Source organism: Colossoma macropomum, unplaced genomic scaffold, assembly GCF_904425465.1.
Source record: "Colossoma macropomum unplaced genomic scaffold, Colossoma_macropomum, whole genome shotgun sequence".
NCBI lineage: Eukaryota > Metazoa > Chordata > Actinopteri > Characiformes > Serrasalmidae > Colossoma > Colossoma macropomum.
In genome coordinates, this window is record NW_023494787.1 from 36,629,548 (window position 1) to 36,646,620 (window position 17,073).

The 17,073-nt window shown below is 39.3% G+C and overlaps 1 protein-coding gene across 1 annotated transcript in view; it reads left to right on the forward strand.

Moving 5' to 3' along the window:
• snx27a (sorting nexin 27a) overlaps positions 1-5,181 on the forward strand; it is a 28,312-nt gene extending 23,131 nt beyond the window's left edge. Inside the window, exons 9-13 of the mRNA XM_036567175.1 lie at positions 34-183; positions 342-470; positions 832-891; positions 979-1,027; positions 2,705-5,181. Of these exons, the coding sequence (XP_036423068.1) occupies positions 34-183; positions 342-470; positions 832-891; positions 979-1,027; positions 2,705-2,772 (456 nt within the window). The 3' untranslated portion in view covers positions 2,773-5,181. The remainder of the gene's footprint in view (positions 1-33; positions 184-341; positions 471-831; positions 892-978; positions 1,028-2,704) is intronic.
• The last annotated feature ends 11,892 nt before the right edge of the window (positions 5,182-17,073 follow it).

A 17,073-nucleotide genomic window follows, 5' to 3' on the forward strand; every position in this document is an offset into this window, starting at 1 on the left:
TTGATATGCTATTCTGCTTTTTTTTCCTCTCAGTACCTGAGTCTGCTGCGCACGTGCGAGGGCTATAATGAAGTCATGTTCCCTCACTGCTCATGTGATTCGCGGAGGAAAGGTCACGTGATCACCGCCATCAGTATCCACCACTTCAAACTGCACGCTTGCACTGAAGATGGCACACTGGAGGTCTGTGTGCTTGGGCATTTTTGAGGGTTCTTAATACACCTTCACAAACATATTTTGAGGCTTCAGCATTAAGTGTATTTAGGTTTATGTCCATGTTCTTAACCCTTAAAATCTATTTTGTGTGTATGTGTTTGTGTGGAATTCTTAAAATTCTACAGAATCAGGTTATAGCCTTCGAATGGCCGGAGATGCAGAGGTGGGACACTGATGAGGAGGGCATGGCGTTTTGCTTTGAGTATGCAAGAGGGGAGAAAAAACCTCGCTGGGTCAAAATCTTCACTCCTTATGTAAGTGCTCCTTGTGTACATACATACATGTGCACACGAGCCCTCTCCTTGACTGACATTTAAAGCTGTGTATTGTGTGGGAGACTTAACCACCCAGAGAAATGCAGAATACTTTTATTTTGTGAGCCACATCATCAGTCAAAAGCCCATAGAAAAGGTTTCTTTTTAAGCATTTATTTATGTATTTTATTTCTTAAATTAAAATAATAGTAAATACATCAAAACTGAATCTCACATGACTCCCTGCTACCTATGTAGTGGACTGTTTAGGTCATGAAGTAACAGCTTCTACTACCAAATAATTCATTGTATGTCTAATTGAAAGCCATTACTATTAACTCTGTTTTTTTTCTCTTCTCAGTTTAACTACATGCATGAGTGCTTTGAGAGGATTTTCTGTGAGCTCAAGTGGCGAAAAGAGGTGAGCCTCTATATAATGCACTTTCACAGTCTTGGAGCATCCTTATCATTTGTTTAACTTCTTCTGTTTCTCTCTGAAATGTGTAAGGTGGAAGAGGAGGCTTCAGACAAGGACAACAAGAACTGCAGCAACAATGGTACGTTTCTGCCAAGTTAAACGTTCTACACACATGCATGCTTCTCAAACTCTTAAGGGCTACACACTGCATTTCTTTCATACTGTGAAAGTGTGCATGTAGAAGCACAAACACAGACAAAGAAGTTCACTAGAGGCGAAGTATCAGCTCTGTCACATGTTTTCGTGTGATTTCTGTTTTAGAGAGAACAAGGTCTTCTCAAATGAAACTCACACTTCCTCAGTATGCAGATGAACACTTCCTCACGTCACCATTCTGTTTCTTAGATTAGAACTTTTAGTCAAATACTTTTATGCTTCTAATAATGGCCCTAATTGAAAGTAAACTATTAACCAAAACTTGAAAATCATTATTCAGAATGTGGCACATGTTTCTTCAGTTTATTTGCATATTTTAAAAGTCCAATATCTTGGAACATTTTTCTCACTTTTGAAATAAGAGTTTGATGCAGCACATAAATACTGCAAAAGATTCAAAAGATGCAATTTACTCTACAGTCTGTGCAGCCCATACGTGGGAAGAGCTGCAGAAACAGTCTGTTTCGATTTGTTTCCGTGATGTCACGAAAGCCAATGCATTTACATAAATCCACCTTTTTAGCCTATGGCAGGTTAGCCTTACCCATTCACGCTGAAGTTACACAGTGTGTTTCAGGCAGAACTGCTTTTTGCATGAGGCACAGTACAGTGTAGCCAATCAGACCAGAGCTCTTTTGCATATATCAGTCTTAAAGGCATAGTAACAAAAATAGCCTGTTTAAGGGATAAAGAAAGGATGGAAATGTTATGGTAAAATGAATTATGTTTTTTGGTATTTAAACACACAAATGTCATAAGTGGACCACTGGGAGAAATATGAAGTACAAAAACTGATATTCACCTTCCTTAAGAGTGAACACTGATTAAGCAAGCAGTTTTTTTTGTTTTTATTTAGCGTTGTGTCCTAAAATGTTAATGATATGGCCATGATGCTTCCAAACAACACAGTCAAGAGCTTCAGCTATTTTTTTCTTATTGGGTGCATTTTGTGCCTCATCTGAATCTCTGTTAACATAACAGCCAATATGAGACTGGTTATTGTGCTTAAATGGCATGTAATATTTTTGTCATGGCCTGATTTTTGTATGTTACAACATTTTGTCCTACAGTTTTCAAAGGTAATGTAACTTATAAGGTTAACATCATATATCAGGTACATGGAAGATATTGATTTCCTCAAACTCAAAATGATTTTCATACACATGTCCCTATATGTGCGCATACATATAAATAGAAATGTGTTTCTGTAGAATACTAGAAATACTCTTGGTAAAAGATTACTTCAGGAATAGTAAAATTTCCCTTTGTGCTTCAGTACAAACATCCAGAAGGATTTGCTTTTAAATGTACTTAAATATCAGTGGTAGAAGTGCTTTGAGTTATCCTTGCTGTTATGTTATATTTTGATAATAATTTCTATTATGGACAAATCTGCAGCCTTAATAGAAACTATGCTTTTGTACTTCAACAGAGTTAGAGTTAGAAATATATAGAACTATATATAGTCCATCTTACGTCATTATTATTATTATTATTATTATTATTATTATTAAGCCCTTATAAACCTGTTTATGTGGATGAAAAACTTCTCGTAATGACAACCATCTAAAAGAGGTTTATTTCATGTTTTTCATTTCAGAGTACCTCTCTCCGCTGGAGCAACAAAAGGGATGGCGCCACCTAGGGGGCGAGATAGCCACCTCTTAAGGATCCCTCTCCTGGCCTCTGGAGATCACCATAAACTGAGCTGTACCATGACAGTAGAGCAAACCATCCTAATTACCATGTTACCACGGCAACACCCCGGCCATGCCATAACAACCATGTTACTACGAGGACAAACGGCTTCCTTTCAGCTGCTGGGGGTTTCCATAGGCCTGCCACGTCACCTTGGCAACTCAGAATAACCCTTATTACCATGGCGACACAGACTCATAGCTAAGCTAGAGGCAAATTCGCTACAAATGGACAGCATCAAAAGGATCTGCGCTCATGTCATCAGTAGATACATTCACCTCATCACCCGGTAAATGCAGAAATGCAGAGGACAGCCTGAGGGCTCCAGCACCATTGGGTGTTGAAGTAGGCTCTTGCTCTCCTGTTGGGCGACGCTACCGCAGCATGAGCCACCATCGGTCGAAGAAAAGGCGCTTCGTCACCATCACAGTGTAGTGACCAGCAACCACTTTTTAATTGGTTGCTGATGGCACTACATTAATGTGACTGATCAGAGCCAGCACGTGTGTTTGGATTTTGGAGCTATTTAAGAGAAACGCTGGGTGGCTAAAACTGTTGAGTTGAGGCACGGGGGTATAAGTTAGTAACTGATTATTAACACTATGATCGGAAGCATTTAAACTCATGGAGCTTTGAAAATGCTGGACTGGTGCTCACTGAAGCATTTTTGAGGTTTAACCTTGTCTTAGTGGTCCTCTTAGATTCAGACATGTTCTTCTGAACAAAGGCGCTTAATAGCATCACTGTAGTTAATGATTTAGCATCGCTGGCTAAAACACTCTAACACAGGCTAAACTTGTCGGAAAATACTTGGAAAGGTGCTTGTTAGCTTTCTTTTTGTGAGGCGCTCGGTTAATTTTCAGTAACAGCCATTTGCAATAAGGACAACAAATTTTGGTTAGGTGCAAGACTGCTTTAGAGGCTTCTGAGATTGAACCATGGGAGAGTTACCGTAAGAGGAGTGTGTGTGTGTGTGTGTGTGTGTGTGTGTGTGTGTGTGTGTGTGTGTGTGTCTGCTCCTAAGGGGAAGCAGATGAGGTGTGTGAATGTCACTCCATGCAGAGGGTATTGTAAATTTTGAATGCCGGCAATAAAACGGTAGGATTCGGTAGCACAGTGGTTGTTTAGATGGTCAGCAGTGGGGAGTTGTCATTTAATGTTCAGGTGCAGTTCTGTAGTCTTCCTGTAGGGGGCAGCAGCACCACATACAAATGAGTTTTCTTACACATCTAAAGTCTAACGGAGGGAGATGGAGAGAACAATTTTGTGTTTGCGATTGGGTCATGTTTAGCAGTTTAAAAAGGGAGCAGTTTTGTGTATGTGTGTGTGAGACAGAGAGAGAGAGTTTTAACTGTATTGAACAGTTAAAAGGTCTTCCAGGCTCTTCAGAGCAATGACTCCCTGGGGCTCTGTAATTTGCCCTCTGAGCATAGCACTGCATCTCGTCTATTAAGCGGGAGGATGGAGAGAGCAAGAGGAAAGCAGGATGTTAAAGATATACCAGCTCTGTTTTATTAATGTTAACTTTACTCTGTTCAGCTGAACAGGAAGCTGTCTGAACCTCCTCAGAACACAAATTGATGTCTGGGCGTTTATGAACATGTTGTTATATTTCTTTCTTTCTTTCTTTCTTTCTTTCTCTCTTTCTTTCTTTCTTTCTTTCTCTCTTTCTTTCTTTCCCTCTCTCTCTTTTGTTCTTTCTTTCACTCTGTCTTGGTGTGTCTCTCTATCAGTGTCTTTCAATCTTTCTTTTACTCTTTTGGTCTTTTTCTCTCTCCCTCCCTCATTCCTTCTCTCTCTCTCTCTCTCTCTCTCTCTCTCTTTCTTTTAGAGTGTGAGTGTGCTCCATAATTCTTTTAATAAATTAAAGGGAATACTCGATCCATGTGAAAAAACCTTAATAGTTCCTTGATAATTCAGCCCTATCAGCTGTACGTGTTTGTGTGTGTGTGCGTGTGCGTGTGTGTGTGTATGTGTATGTATGTGTGTGTGGGGTTGGGGACCGGTGTGGGGAGGGTCAGAGAAGATCCTGCTGTTGCCTTGGCAGCGTAATATCACACATGCTTTTTTTTGCGCTCTGTGTATTTACAAACCTGACTAACTCCATTAGTGTGTACTGCTGAGTCACAAACATTCAGTGATAAGAATTCAGTGCAAAGACCTGTTCATGTTGTTGTCGTTTTTTAATTTTATTTTTTTATTGTAACTCAAAAGAAGAGCGAGTAGGGCTTTTTTGCCTCAAGGGTGTGCTGTGTCTGTAGTCGGTGGTCATAATTTCGTAAGAACACAGACGTTATCATTTTAAAGTGTCCAAAAACAAACACAAAAAAAAAAAACTACAAAAACAGACGTGTGCAACTGTGTCGTAATGTTAACCAGCGCTATGAGAACTGTTAGTTTCTGTGGTCAGTGTTACTTTCTTGTCCGAAATGTCTAAGAATATGAATGTACCGGAATGTATTTGCAAGGCGAGTGGTGTTCGGGTTTTTTTTTTTTTTACTTTGTCTTTTCCCACTTTGAAGACTATGAAGTAGCTTCACTCCTGCAGCTGAAATAGAGAACTTGAAATACACACCTTTATGACCAAGATGAGCTGTTATGAAGAATTATAATGAACAAAAACAAGCTAATTCTGCTAATTCATAGCCTTTTAACACAAGATTTTATTTCTTTGCTCAAGTCTTTCGGAAAATCTGTTCGAGAGTTTTAAGTGATGAGCTGGTTGAGTCCAAAAATGCGTTTGTCCTTGTTCGACAGTTTACTTGTAAATGTATTGCTTATATGTCGTTTTGACAAAGCATTCACTGTAGCCTCTGACTGAAATTGTTAATTTATATATATATATTTTCCTGCTAAATCAAGGGTATTAAATGAAGTCTATTTACGATAGTATAGCCTACTGAAATAAGGCTCTTTTAGGTCATGGGCCGGTGTGGGTGGGAAAGGATTTAATTTATAAATGGAATCGATGACAAGCAGTGATGCTTTATTTCATATAGCTTAATGATATAAATTAACAATTGATATTCGTAAACGATAGTTTTATATCTAAAACATGGATTTCAACTAACCAGTACAAGTGAAAGCTGAACTTTGGAAATGTCATGTAGAATAAAACATTGTAACATAATATTTTAAATAAAATTATCTATTGATGAAGAATATTTTTCTTTATTTTGTTTATGGTTCGCTTTTTGGATGGATACTTACTGTTCAAGGTCAGAGTACTGATATGTACTCACTCAACACTATGAGTCTGAAAGGATGTGTAGCTGTCAAGAAGCTGTTACTGAGAAAAGAAAATAGCCAGAAGATAAAGAAAATTTGCACTAGAACACAAACTGCACATCTGAGATGTGGAATAAGGTTTTATAGACTGATGAGTCTAAATTTGTCTTTGGGAGAAACAAAAATGCAACCAACTTCAAAGATTGAACTTTGGAGGTGTGGAAAACTATCCCTGTAGATTTCTTTGAAAAATGGAAAGCAAGTCTCCTGAAAAGAATAGAAGCTGTAATAAAGGCAAAACGTGCATTAACATTGACAGACTGGATATTTGGTTGTCAAGGCTTCTGTGTTTTTTTTTTTTCCCTGAAGCTGAAAAACAAACGAGTTAATGGCTGTTTAGAGTGAAAATTAGATAAATGAAAGGGTCTCTGGCTTCTGCACAGTACTGGAGATTTAACAGTTGAGGGAGTGTGATGGGTTTTTTGTTTGTTTATTTGTTTGTTTAGTATGGTTTTATTTTGTTTTTGCCATTTTGTCCACATGGAGAAGGCCCTGTGGCTCCTATTACCTGGCATACTTAACATTTTATCCTGAAGGGCTGAGACACACACACACACACACACACACACACACACACACACACACACACACACTCTTCTGTAAATGGAGAGTGTGAGCACAGGCTTAGCGTCAGTTCAGCGCTCCTGCAGCAGCAAATGACATGGTTAAACGCTGTGCTAGAGGGTGCAGTGGCTGGAACGGCATTGCATCGTCTACTTGCTCCTGTGGGCTGCCAGCAGAGCTCCAGCTGCCAAACTCCACAGCTGCACCCATAACTATAGATGGAGTCCCATACCATCTGGATTCATCGCCATACTTCATGATTACACTCTTATGGCAGTAACTGAACGCAGTAGTAGCATTAGAAAAAGTGGAAAGATATCCACACTCTACCCAACATTCACACGTCAACCTGCATTTCATCAGCTGCTTATGGCAGGACTAAATTAATCCTGTAAAATTTCTAACCACAGGATGCTGGGATGTGCATGTATTGCAGCAGGACCCCTGCAGAGCATTGGATACAGTCCAACATTCTACTTATGCACACCAGTGGGTGGACATCTGGTGAAGAGGAAGGGAACAAGAGATAATTCTCAGCATACTTGCTGACCACAAGAGGCTCTGTGTGGTTTGTGTTTGGTAAGTGCACAACCCAAAATATTTATTTCAAGTCCTGAATAAAATCCCACCTTTCTGGTTATTGGCTTCTGAGGCTGAGAGAGATTGTTGGGTAGAGTTCATTCTCCTACTTAACGAAGTGCTTGTCAGTTTTTCCCTTGTTTTTTGCGGCGTCTTGTAACTGAACTTGGTGCAGTGTTGGCACAGGTTAATCCGGAGGTCCTGTTGCTTGGAACTGCTATCACTACCCATCAATATTTTTCAACTTCCGGAACTCTCAGAGGAGGGAAAAGAGGTATAGTTGAGAAAGCAGTGCATAACTGCAGGGCTTAATGTAATACATATTCCACTGACAGCAGTCATTAATTTCAATCTGGGCAAGTGGCTGATTAAAAAAAAGATTTGCATCCTTTGGCCAAAGAGAAGGTCAGCATGTGGAGAAAACGGAGCCAAGTTTTAGGCACTTTCACAGTTCAGTTAACCCGTTAAATGACCAGGGCCGGTAGTGGGCCCAAAGATGTATTAGACACTAAGAACTAAGAATAGCTCAGCCAGTTTGCATGGAAGTCCCTGTAGTTACTGAATAATAAGCCTTAGTATGTAAGGCGGTTAATCTTTTGATCAAATCGGTCATCTCATTAGCAGTCAACCTCCGTTAACAATGCAGTTTATCAAAGTGGAGACTTTGAACACTTCAGAAATGACAAGCTTAAGGTTTGACATAGAATTGCTAACAGTTCTCTGTGTAATTTCACTGTAAAGGAAAAAGTAAAACCTTAAATCAGTTTGTAATTGTCTCATTAGCAAAAACCTCACATGATTAACTTCACAATTAGGGCCTGATTCATTTGAAAATATTGTGGTCAATAATGATTTTAATGGGCTTATAATTCTGATAACTAAAATTTGCCAGTCTAATTATTGTTCTCCAATGGTATGTTGTTATTATTGTTATTATTAGTAGTAGTAGTATTATTAGCATTATTATTATTATCATTTTTCTCCCATTTTTCTTTCCACTAACTCGTCCCACAGTGTTTGAGATATTGACAGCGTTCCAGCTCCGGAATGTTGGTCTGATCGGGAATGGTGCACAGCTTTTTGATCAGACATACGGTTTTCGTACAATCATCCAGTAGGAATGAATGAGTGAGGGGGATGTTTGTGCACCCAACTTATCATAATGATACAAGTCCGTTACCAATACCTCGTAGGGTACCACAGCAGCAACCTAGCAAAACCCTAGCAACCACCTAGCAACCAACTGGGACACCATAACAAATGGTTATCAACACCTTAGGAACCACCTAAAATGCCATAGTAACCATTAGCAGCATCCTAGCAACCATCTAGCAACTGCTTAAGCTGCGCAATCACCCTGCATTTTCTTCAGGAATTTTCTTTAGCAATGATATTTCATATTTTAATTGTTAGTTGTGAATTGTGAAAAGATCTCAGTGGTCCCGTCATAAAATCACGATGAACAGCAGCTAAACTCTGTCATAAGGGTCATTCTCCATTTGGAGTGGGAAACCATGTCACAAGGGTTGCAGGGCTAAAAAAAGATGCTTAAAATATTAGGCACAGCTCCAATAGTTGGTAGATACATTTACACAGTTGCCCCCCTGATTAAATAATATTTTTTCGTCATGATTTCTCTGATTTTTCTTTTTTTTTTTGTTTCATAGTCGCCCTGCATATGTAAAACAGCTCGTCACAAAACCAGTGTTCAACATTCGAGAAACCATATTTTTAAGAGGTTTAACATAGGAATTTGTATAAAAAAAGATTCAGGTTTACTTTTTATATCATCAACATAATACTACATTTCAATATGTATTTTATTTTAAAAATTCATTTGTCACACATTTTGGTCACTGGTGTTGTCAGGACTCTTATTTTACATTTTAACACAGTATTTTCAACTCTATTCAATTGCTTCTTTGGGTCAAGGCTCATCAGAGAGGAAGCATCTCAAGGCATGAGAAGGCGCATCCATAATTACGCACTGTATTTCATTCATTTATTAATAATTTTGTTTATCAGGCAGCACATAACTTCTGTGTGTCACTGGTGTTATGTGATTTAAATTCGGAGTAATTAATATTTTGTCAAAATAATGCCATATATTGTTTTTATTACTGATTTTAAATAGTTGCACAAGGTTACCTGACCGCCAATTTACCCAAAATCCTCAATTTTAACCAGAATGTCTCTGGCGTCACAGTCACTGGCGTCACACCATATTCATATAACACCAGTGACGTGTAAATATGTTTGGAATTAAGCTCTGCTTTTGGCATATATGTTCATAGGAGATGTTAATGGACATATTAAGATTATTTAGTTTTGGGATGAAAGAATTGATTTTTTTAAAAAATGTATCCACCTGAATTCCCACTCCTAATGGAGGATGACCCATAAATAACCTCTGAAGTCATGCGTCTATCTGTAGTTGGCGTCATGCCTGGTCTAAGTCACTTTTCTCTGAGTTTGAAAATCACTGTTGTAAACTAAAATGCCCCAAAGTCATTTTTTTCTTGTTGTTAAGGAGTTGTGATATGGAAAGGGATACATGCAAGCTAACACTCCTGTGCACTGAAATGATGTTGGCTTATTTTGGTGAGGTTGTCAGTCTTGTTATGATAGTTCAGTGCACAGCAATATTAGCTTGTATGTAGCGATATTTGTATTTTCAGAATTCAGCTTAGGCCCCGAATTCCGAATGAGCATGACTCCACACACAGAACAGAGAGCAACTTTAGAGGCCTATAACAGTATAGTAGCACTAGGAGGAGAGTTATGCAGAACGTTAGTTGCGTCTGTTCTATAAAATTGGGAATGTGTGTCAAATAAGAATCACAAACCCAAACTGGGAGCACAAGTATTTGTCATTCTCAATCATGCTGTTCTTGACGACTTCCAACCCTGGATAAAAGATTGTGGGTGTTTTTAAAATAGATTTTCTCACTTTGAACTCGGGTTAAATGCGTCTGGAGGTTGCAAAGTGCTTTCCTTGAAAAGGACGCTCTCTTTTTGCAGTATTTGTGCGCAGCTTTGAAGTTTCCCTTCAATATGGCCAGGTATGATGAAATGCTGTACAATCCTGGATTGCGCAGGCACCATTGTGGAAGTCGGTTCCCAATAAGCAGTCGCAAACGGCTCTGTTCATAAACTCTACTCTTTCAATAACAACCTCCAACACTGCACCGAAATCAAGGTTGCAGATAGCTTATGTAACACAACTGAGCTCGCTGACTGAGAGCACGGCTGTGTTCGGAAAAACGTTGCAGAACTCTGCAGTCGGGAAAAAACAGAGCATGTGTCATATACGGTAAATTAGCAAGTCTGCTCTAGGCAAACTAGCTGTATCTGAACGGTTCACAAAACACCATCCTACTGACTGTAGCTCAGATGACCTCAGCCACTAAATTGATCAGTAGTTCTTCTCCAAGCTCCATATATGGATTAATCAATAGTACATTGTCTCTCTTAAGGCATCCTAAGGCGTGTTCTTGGTATGTGTGACTTCACGTGATCATAAGATACAATTCAATTCAAACAGAGGCTCTTGGAGGAACCATCAGCGAGGAAAGCAGTGAATAATGTAAAAAATAAAAAAATATATGAAAAACAAAAATGCATGTAAAACTAAGAAAAATAATCTGGTGGACTAATAGACTGTGTCAGACATATAGTGCTGTCCAAAAGTCAAAGACCACCCTTCATATATTCACTCAAAACGGCTATTAAGTGCAAGTTATTAATTTTCCAGCAGCAGGAAAAAAGCAGAAAATAAGGATTTTACACAGAATTAAGTCACAAAAGCCTAAAATTATACAGCTGTTTTCACACTTCCATAGTTTAGTCTTAGACGACTTTGGCTGCATTTTCTGCTTTTCACGATCCAAGGAACCCCAAACACATTTAGTGATGTTGGGGTCTGGACTCCGGGGTGGTCAGACCATCTATGTGAGAAGTCGAACAGCTTCATTATTTGCTTTACAAATTTTTTTTATCTGTTTTCTTTTCTCAGTAAGAGCTTCTTGACAGCTACACATCCTTTCAGACCCATAGTGTTGAGTTGTCTTCTCACAGTGGAAGGATGGACAGAAACACCTGTGGATTTTTTGGATCTGAAGAGTGGAGCTTGATTTTTTTTCCTCTCTCTCAAAGATGAAAGCTGTAAGTACTGTTTGTCTGATGGTGACAGATTTGGTGATTTACCAGGTCTTGCACTCCCATTTTCTCTGAAGCTTTTAACAGGAGTTTTGGAAGCTCCTGTTTTCCTTTGGGTTTCCTTTTTCTTTATGCAAGTGTGTTATTTTACAGCTAATCTCCTCAGAAATCTCCAGTCATTTCAGATGCACAGGAGAAAGAAATGTGCAAGGCAGCTGAGATGTGTTATGTCTATTTGAAGGGCAACATAATGTTAGGGACTCCTTTGGGAACAGCTTGTGTTTGAAAGGATTGAAGAGTTAAAGTGGGGGAATGCTGCACAAACATAAAGTGTAGACAAATTAATTACTGATAGATTTGATTTCATTAGTTTTGGGGGCTTTTGTGTAACTTTGTAATTAATGTAGAGCAAGTGGATACTCTTGCTGTGATTAATCCAGATTTAAATACTCAGACTGCAATTAAGCCAGGTTTAAATACTCAGATTGATTAATCCAGGTTTTAATATTAAAACTGTGATTAATCCACGTTTTAATACTAAAAGTGATTATTCCAGGTTTAGATACTCAGACTACGATTAAACCAGGTTTAAGTACTCAGGTTGATTAAACCAGGTTTAAATACTCAGGCTGATTAATCCAGGTTTGGATACTCAGAGTGTGATTATTCCAGGTTTAGATGCTCAGACTGTGATCAATCCAGGTTTAGAAACTCAGACTGCGACTGCCACCAGGGCTAGATCCAACGAAGCTTAAAGTTAGCTGGGTAATAATACTGCATCATGAGACGGAGTCCTGGATCCAGAATGCTGAGAAGGTTATTTGTAATTTAAACTGTAACTTTAATTTACTGTAATTTAGACTAAACAAGCATTCTGTCATCAACTATCAACTATACACATTTAACCAGTTATAAATATATTTTAGACAGCTTGTGTTAGTCACTGTTATTCGTTAGCCATTAATTTTATAATATATCATCTTGCAAAATTGGAGGGCCCAAAGGGTTAGTGCTGGCGCTGTGTATATTATTTGCTGTTATTGAAGTATCATAATGGCCTTCCTGTCTGATGAATTTGAAGACACCACCACTACCACCACCACAGCCCCTACTCAGCCTATCTTCCAGTGACTGTGGGCTCACTAATGATGTACAATTGGTTGGATTTTCAAGACTAAACAATGAATTTCATGAGTCTTTCTGAAATACCAGAAGATAAATCTGTTTCGTGTTTAATGTCACAACCTGAGAAGGCTTTGTAGAGAAAAGTTCTGGAAGATTTTATCAATGTTTCAATGAAGTTCAGTTAAGGTTCCCAAAATGAAACATGTTATACACCAGCGATACCCTTTAAAGGTCACTTCCTTTCTTCTATTGCCTCAGGAGAATTGGATTGACTTGCAAAGTGGTAGTGTTATTAGATTCTTAATGAGGACTTATTAAGCAGAGATTTCAAAACAGAACTGCAACACTATGTTAACCCAAGTCATTTAAGTATCCGACTTTCGAGCACTTGTAAACTGTATGGCTCCAGTATATTCTGGACTCAGTTTACATAAATAGTTACGTATTTATAATAGCGTTTAAGGGGGACTGAGGGAGTGATAAAACGTCAGCGAAGGCCGCGTGTGCGCCTTCAGGTCAGACTGAATCAATATGGTACTGAGACACAACGACCAGATCAGTAGAGGTCAATCCAGTGGAGTGTTCGTCCACTTTCCATCAGAGCTCTGAGTGGTGCAAGAGAGGGAAAGTGGGTGAAAGAGCTGTGCTTCTGTGTGTAAGAGGTGTTTAAGTGGTAGAGGAGGAGTGCAAGTGTGCATATGAGTGCAATCTTTTTTCAGGTGAGTCACTTATCTATTGATAATATAACAAGATCAGTAGCTACATTTGTACATGATTGCTCTGTTGTGCAAATTTATCAAAATACAGCAGATCACTAAAGGTCTACCCATTTAGGAAATATGCTAATGTGTCCTCTCACAACACATCGCTGTAATGCACCCAATACAGAGTGATGCTTTCAAACGCTCTTATGTTTATAGATGTAGCTTTTAATACTCAGTCAATCATTAGCAGCTGTTTATTTTTATTCTGACTGATTTTTGCCTCCTGCTGTTATAGAAGCATGTATTTAAAAAGTAATGTGGCGTGATGATTGATTGGTGGGTTGTTGCCCCACTAAATGACCGCCTGATGTCAAGTCTGACTTTTCCGATTGTCACTTTCAAAGTCAAGACATGCAAGAAATAATCCCAAGACCATAGTCTTGATCTGCATTTGAATTGATGCCCACCTGATCATGAAAGCATGGCTGATACCAGTGAGACATCAAACACAATGAAGTTGTCTTTTTTTTTGGTGGGGAGGACATTTGTCTTTCAGTGGAGACAAATAAATTAAACATAAAACTTTTGTATGAGTATCTTGATATCTTGACCACTGACGACTTCTGTTTTCATAAGTTTTGACTTTGACATTCAGCCTCTGGCCTAAAGACCTTATCAGTGGTGAATTGAGCAAAAACAGAAGATGAGCCCCCCGGCCTCAAAAACAAAAATGATTTGATCCTCTGGGATGCACATTGGCTGTGTAACTTCTACATTGTTGGCTGTAGAGAGCATCTAGTTGCAATCACTGTTACGGAAGCCCTAGATTTAATTAAATGCAACAAATAAGCATTTTTAGTTAATGTAACAGACAGTGGTTCTGTGATCATAACCTAACAAAGTTAGCCTCAGCCCAGTGGCTAACTTGTACAATACACACTGTTAGTTTCAGAAGCAGCCACAGTCATTGCAGGAGGAAGAGTAGCACTTCTTCTGTTTGTGATGCGACTGAAGATGAGATAAGGTAGCTAATAGGTGTTCCAACGTCCATTGCAACCAGTTCAGTGAAAATGACAGTAAACATATTTAAATATTTTCATTTTTCTTTTTCTTTTGAATTTCCCTCTAATCACATTCATTGTTTTGAACAGAACAATTTTTTAGTATAATTCTTATTGCACTACAGCAAGATTGATGATTTACAGCACACTTACCTTGTTGTTTGTCAGCTGTTTAATCCTAAAATGCATACCAACCAACCCCATAAAGAACTACAGCATAATCAATATACTATATTGTTTTACTTTCCTTTCGTTTCTTGATGTCGGTGTGGTATGTCTGAGAAGGTCAGCACTCAATGAGTTAGACGGGGGTGTTAAACTCAACCACTAAAGGGGCCATGTTAAAAAATCTCAACAAATCCACGGGTCAGAGAAAAAAAAATCAGTTTTAATTAATGTTGTGCTATAACCCAAACTGACCACTGTTTATTCAAAATACGCAGAAACTTCAGCAGTATACAGTATCTTTGCTGCAAGTTCATTAATACTAGGGCTCAATTTCCAAGCTGCTAAGCTAATGTTGGGTGTTTATATTAGTTGAACTGCAGCTGAAATGCAGCTAGTGGTGATATGACTGGTGTGGAATTGTGTAGAACTGAGGTGTAACCGCTTTCCCATATAGATTGTTGTTGGGGTAAGAGAGTCAGAAGATGTTATGCTGCAGTCCATACTGGGGACTGAAGTGCAGCACATTGTGAAACGGGCTAATATTAATAGAAATTTTTTCAGGCCAGGTAGTATTGTGTCATGGGCCTAATCTGGCCCACAGGCCTTGTGTGACACATGGGAGTTAGGCGGTGATCTAGAAATCCTCAGGGCTGCCGAAGTTGCTGCTTGATCCTCAAGGAGTCATGAGAACTGTAAACACCTAAGGAAGCAACTTGGTCAAAAAAGTATGAAGCAGTGGTGGAAAGCAAAAGAAAGAGTTTCTAAAATGACTGGTGGAGAATTTGAGCCTGAACAGTTCAGAGGTCATCTGCTCAAGGTGGCCTGTCTTGTCGTGAAAACCAGTTGAAAGGTGGAAATTAGTGGGTTGCTGTTGAAGGTTGTGAGATCAGAGAGGTGAGGAGGGTGGGTGTGGCCAATTCAATTCAGTATATAGAGCTTGTAACACATCTTGCTTAAAGCTGCATTACAGAAATCCAGGTCTAAAACCCTGAGGAGCAAACTGAAGGCAACAATGTCAGGAGAGAAAAACTCTCTAAAAGCCTGGCAAAGAGTAAAGAGTCCACCTTGAGTACATACTGTGTGCAGATCAAGACCAAGCAAAGACTATGAACCAGTGATGGAAAGAGCACCAAAAACACCTGGTGGAAAAGTTGAGCCTGAACAGGTCAAGAGGTCGTCTGTTTAAGGTGCTTAAAGCCGCACCCCCCTCTCTGCTGCACTGTCTCCAAAGACCCTCATCACAGAGGATGCGGATGTACACCTGTAGGCTAGCAGCCATGGCAAAATTAGAGGCCAGGTAAACAGCATGGACACACCGGTAAGAACATGCACCAGTGTCGTCTTCGGTTTACATGTCTTTGTCATTTACACTGTTGTTGGAAAAGTTTTTTACTTGTTGGTGGTTGTTTATCCACCATTGCTTTGCATTTCCTAAAGCCGCTCATTGAAGATATTGAGCTCGACCATGTAAGAGCATGTGAGGGCAGAGATGGAGTGCAGGGTAGGGGGCTGCCATGTGTATGAACAGTGACTGACACTCCGTCAGACACTCCTCCTGGCTCTGATTAGTTGTTTTGATTCAGTCATAGTCGATTCTTGCAAATGGTGTTAAGAGCACTAGGTGAAGCCAGAGGAGCCTGATTTTTTTTCCACAGATTATCTGTCTTCTCATGTGCTACTGTCTGACCGTTTTAGCACATACGACAAAAAGTAATTTTTCTATGGATTACCTCCTGCAGCTTTAAAAGGTAAAAATCAGCAGGTTGCTCTTGAAGGTTGTGAGATCAGTGAGGCATAGAGGGCGGGTATAGTCAATTCAGTTTATCATATAGTGCTTCTAGCAGATATTGTTGCAAAGCAGCTTTACAGATATCCAGGTCTAAAGCCCTGTCAAGCAAGCCTAAGGGGAACAGTGACAGGAAAACTCCCTAAAAGCCTGAGGAGGAAACCATGATAGGAACCAGGACTGAAAATTGTGAGTGAAGGGCTTGACAGCGCTATACAGTCTTTGTTCAAGGCATCCTCCTCTGGTCGACACCAGATTGTGGAAGGATTATGCCAGACATACACTCCTGGGCAAGAATAATGGGCCAAACCCAAAATATAATGGTTTTTACGAATGGTTTTAGCCTGGTCTGAGCCCAGATTAAAACCCTATAGAGAATATTTGGTCTCATATTAAACACAAACTAGCTCAGCAGTGTTTTTCAACTGTTTGAAGCCATCAGTGCTGCGTAGAGGAATATTCCCTCTTTACCCACAAGTCTTAAAAGATTTACAGAAATCAAAGCTAAAAATATCCTACACTAAGTTACTTTATCTATTTGGTTAATGATTTGCTGTTAAGGCCATTAAAAGCTTAATGTTTTGCCATTTTTGGGCCTATTTTTTGCCCAGGAGTGTAGATAGGATGTTAGACATGAGTTCAAGATGGAATTCAGTAGGTCTAAGATGGATTACATTTTCCAGAAACAGAACAGGACATTGTGCTGGGATTGTGTGTTAGAAGCTACCTGCGTATAAGAGGTTTGTGGGAGATGTGCTTGGGCATCCAGATGAGGCTTTCATCTCAGCAGGAGGACGTTAAGCACTAGAATGTGCTTATTGACAGTATGAATGGCTGC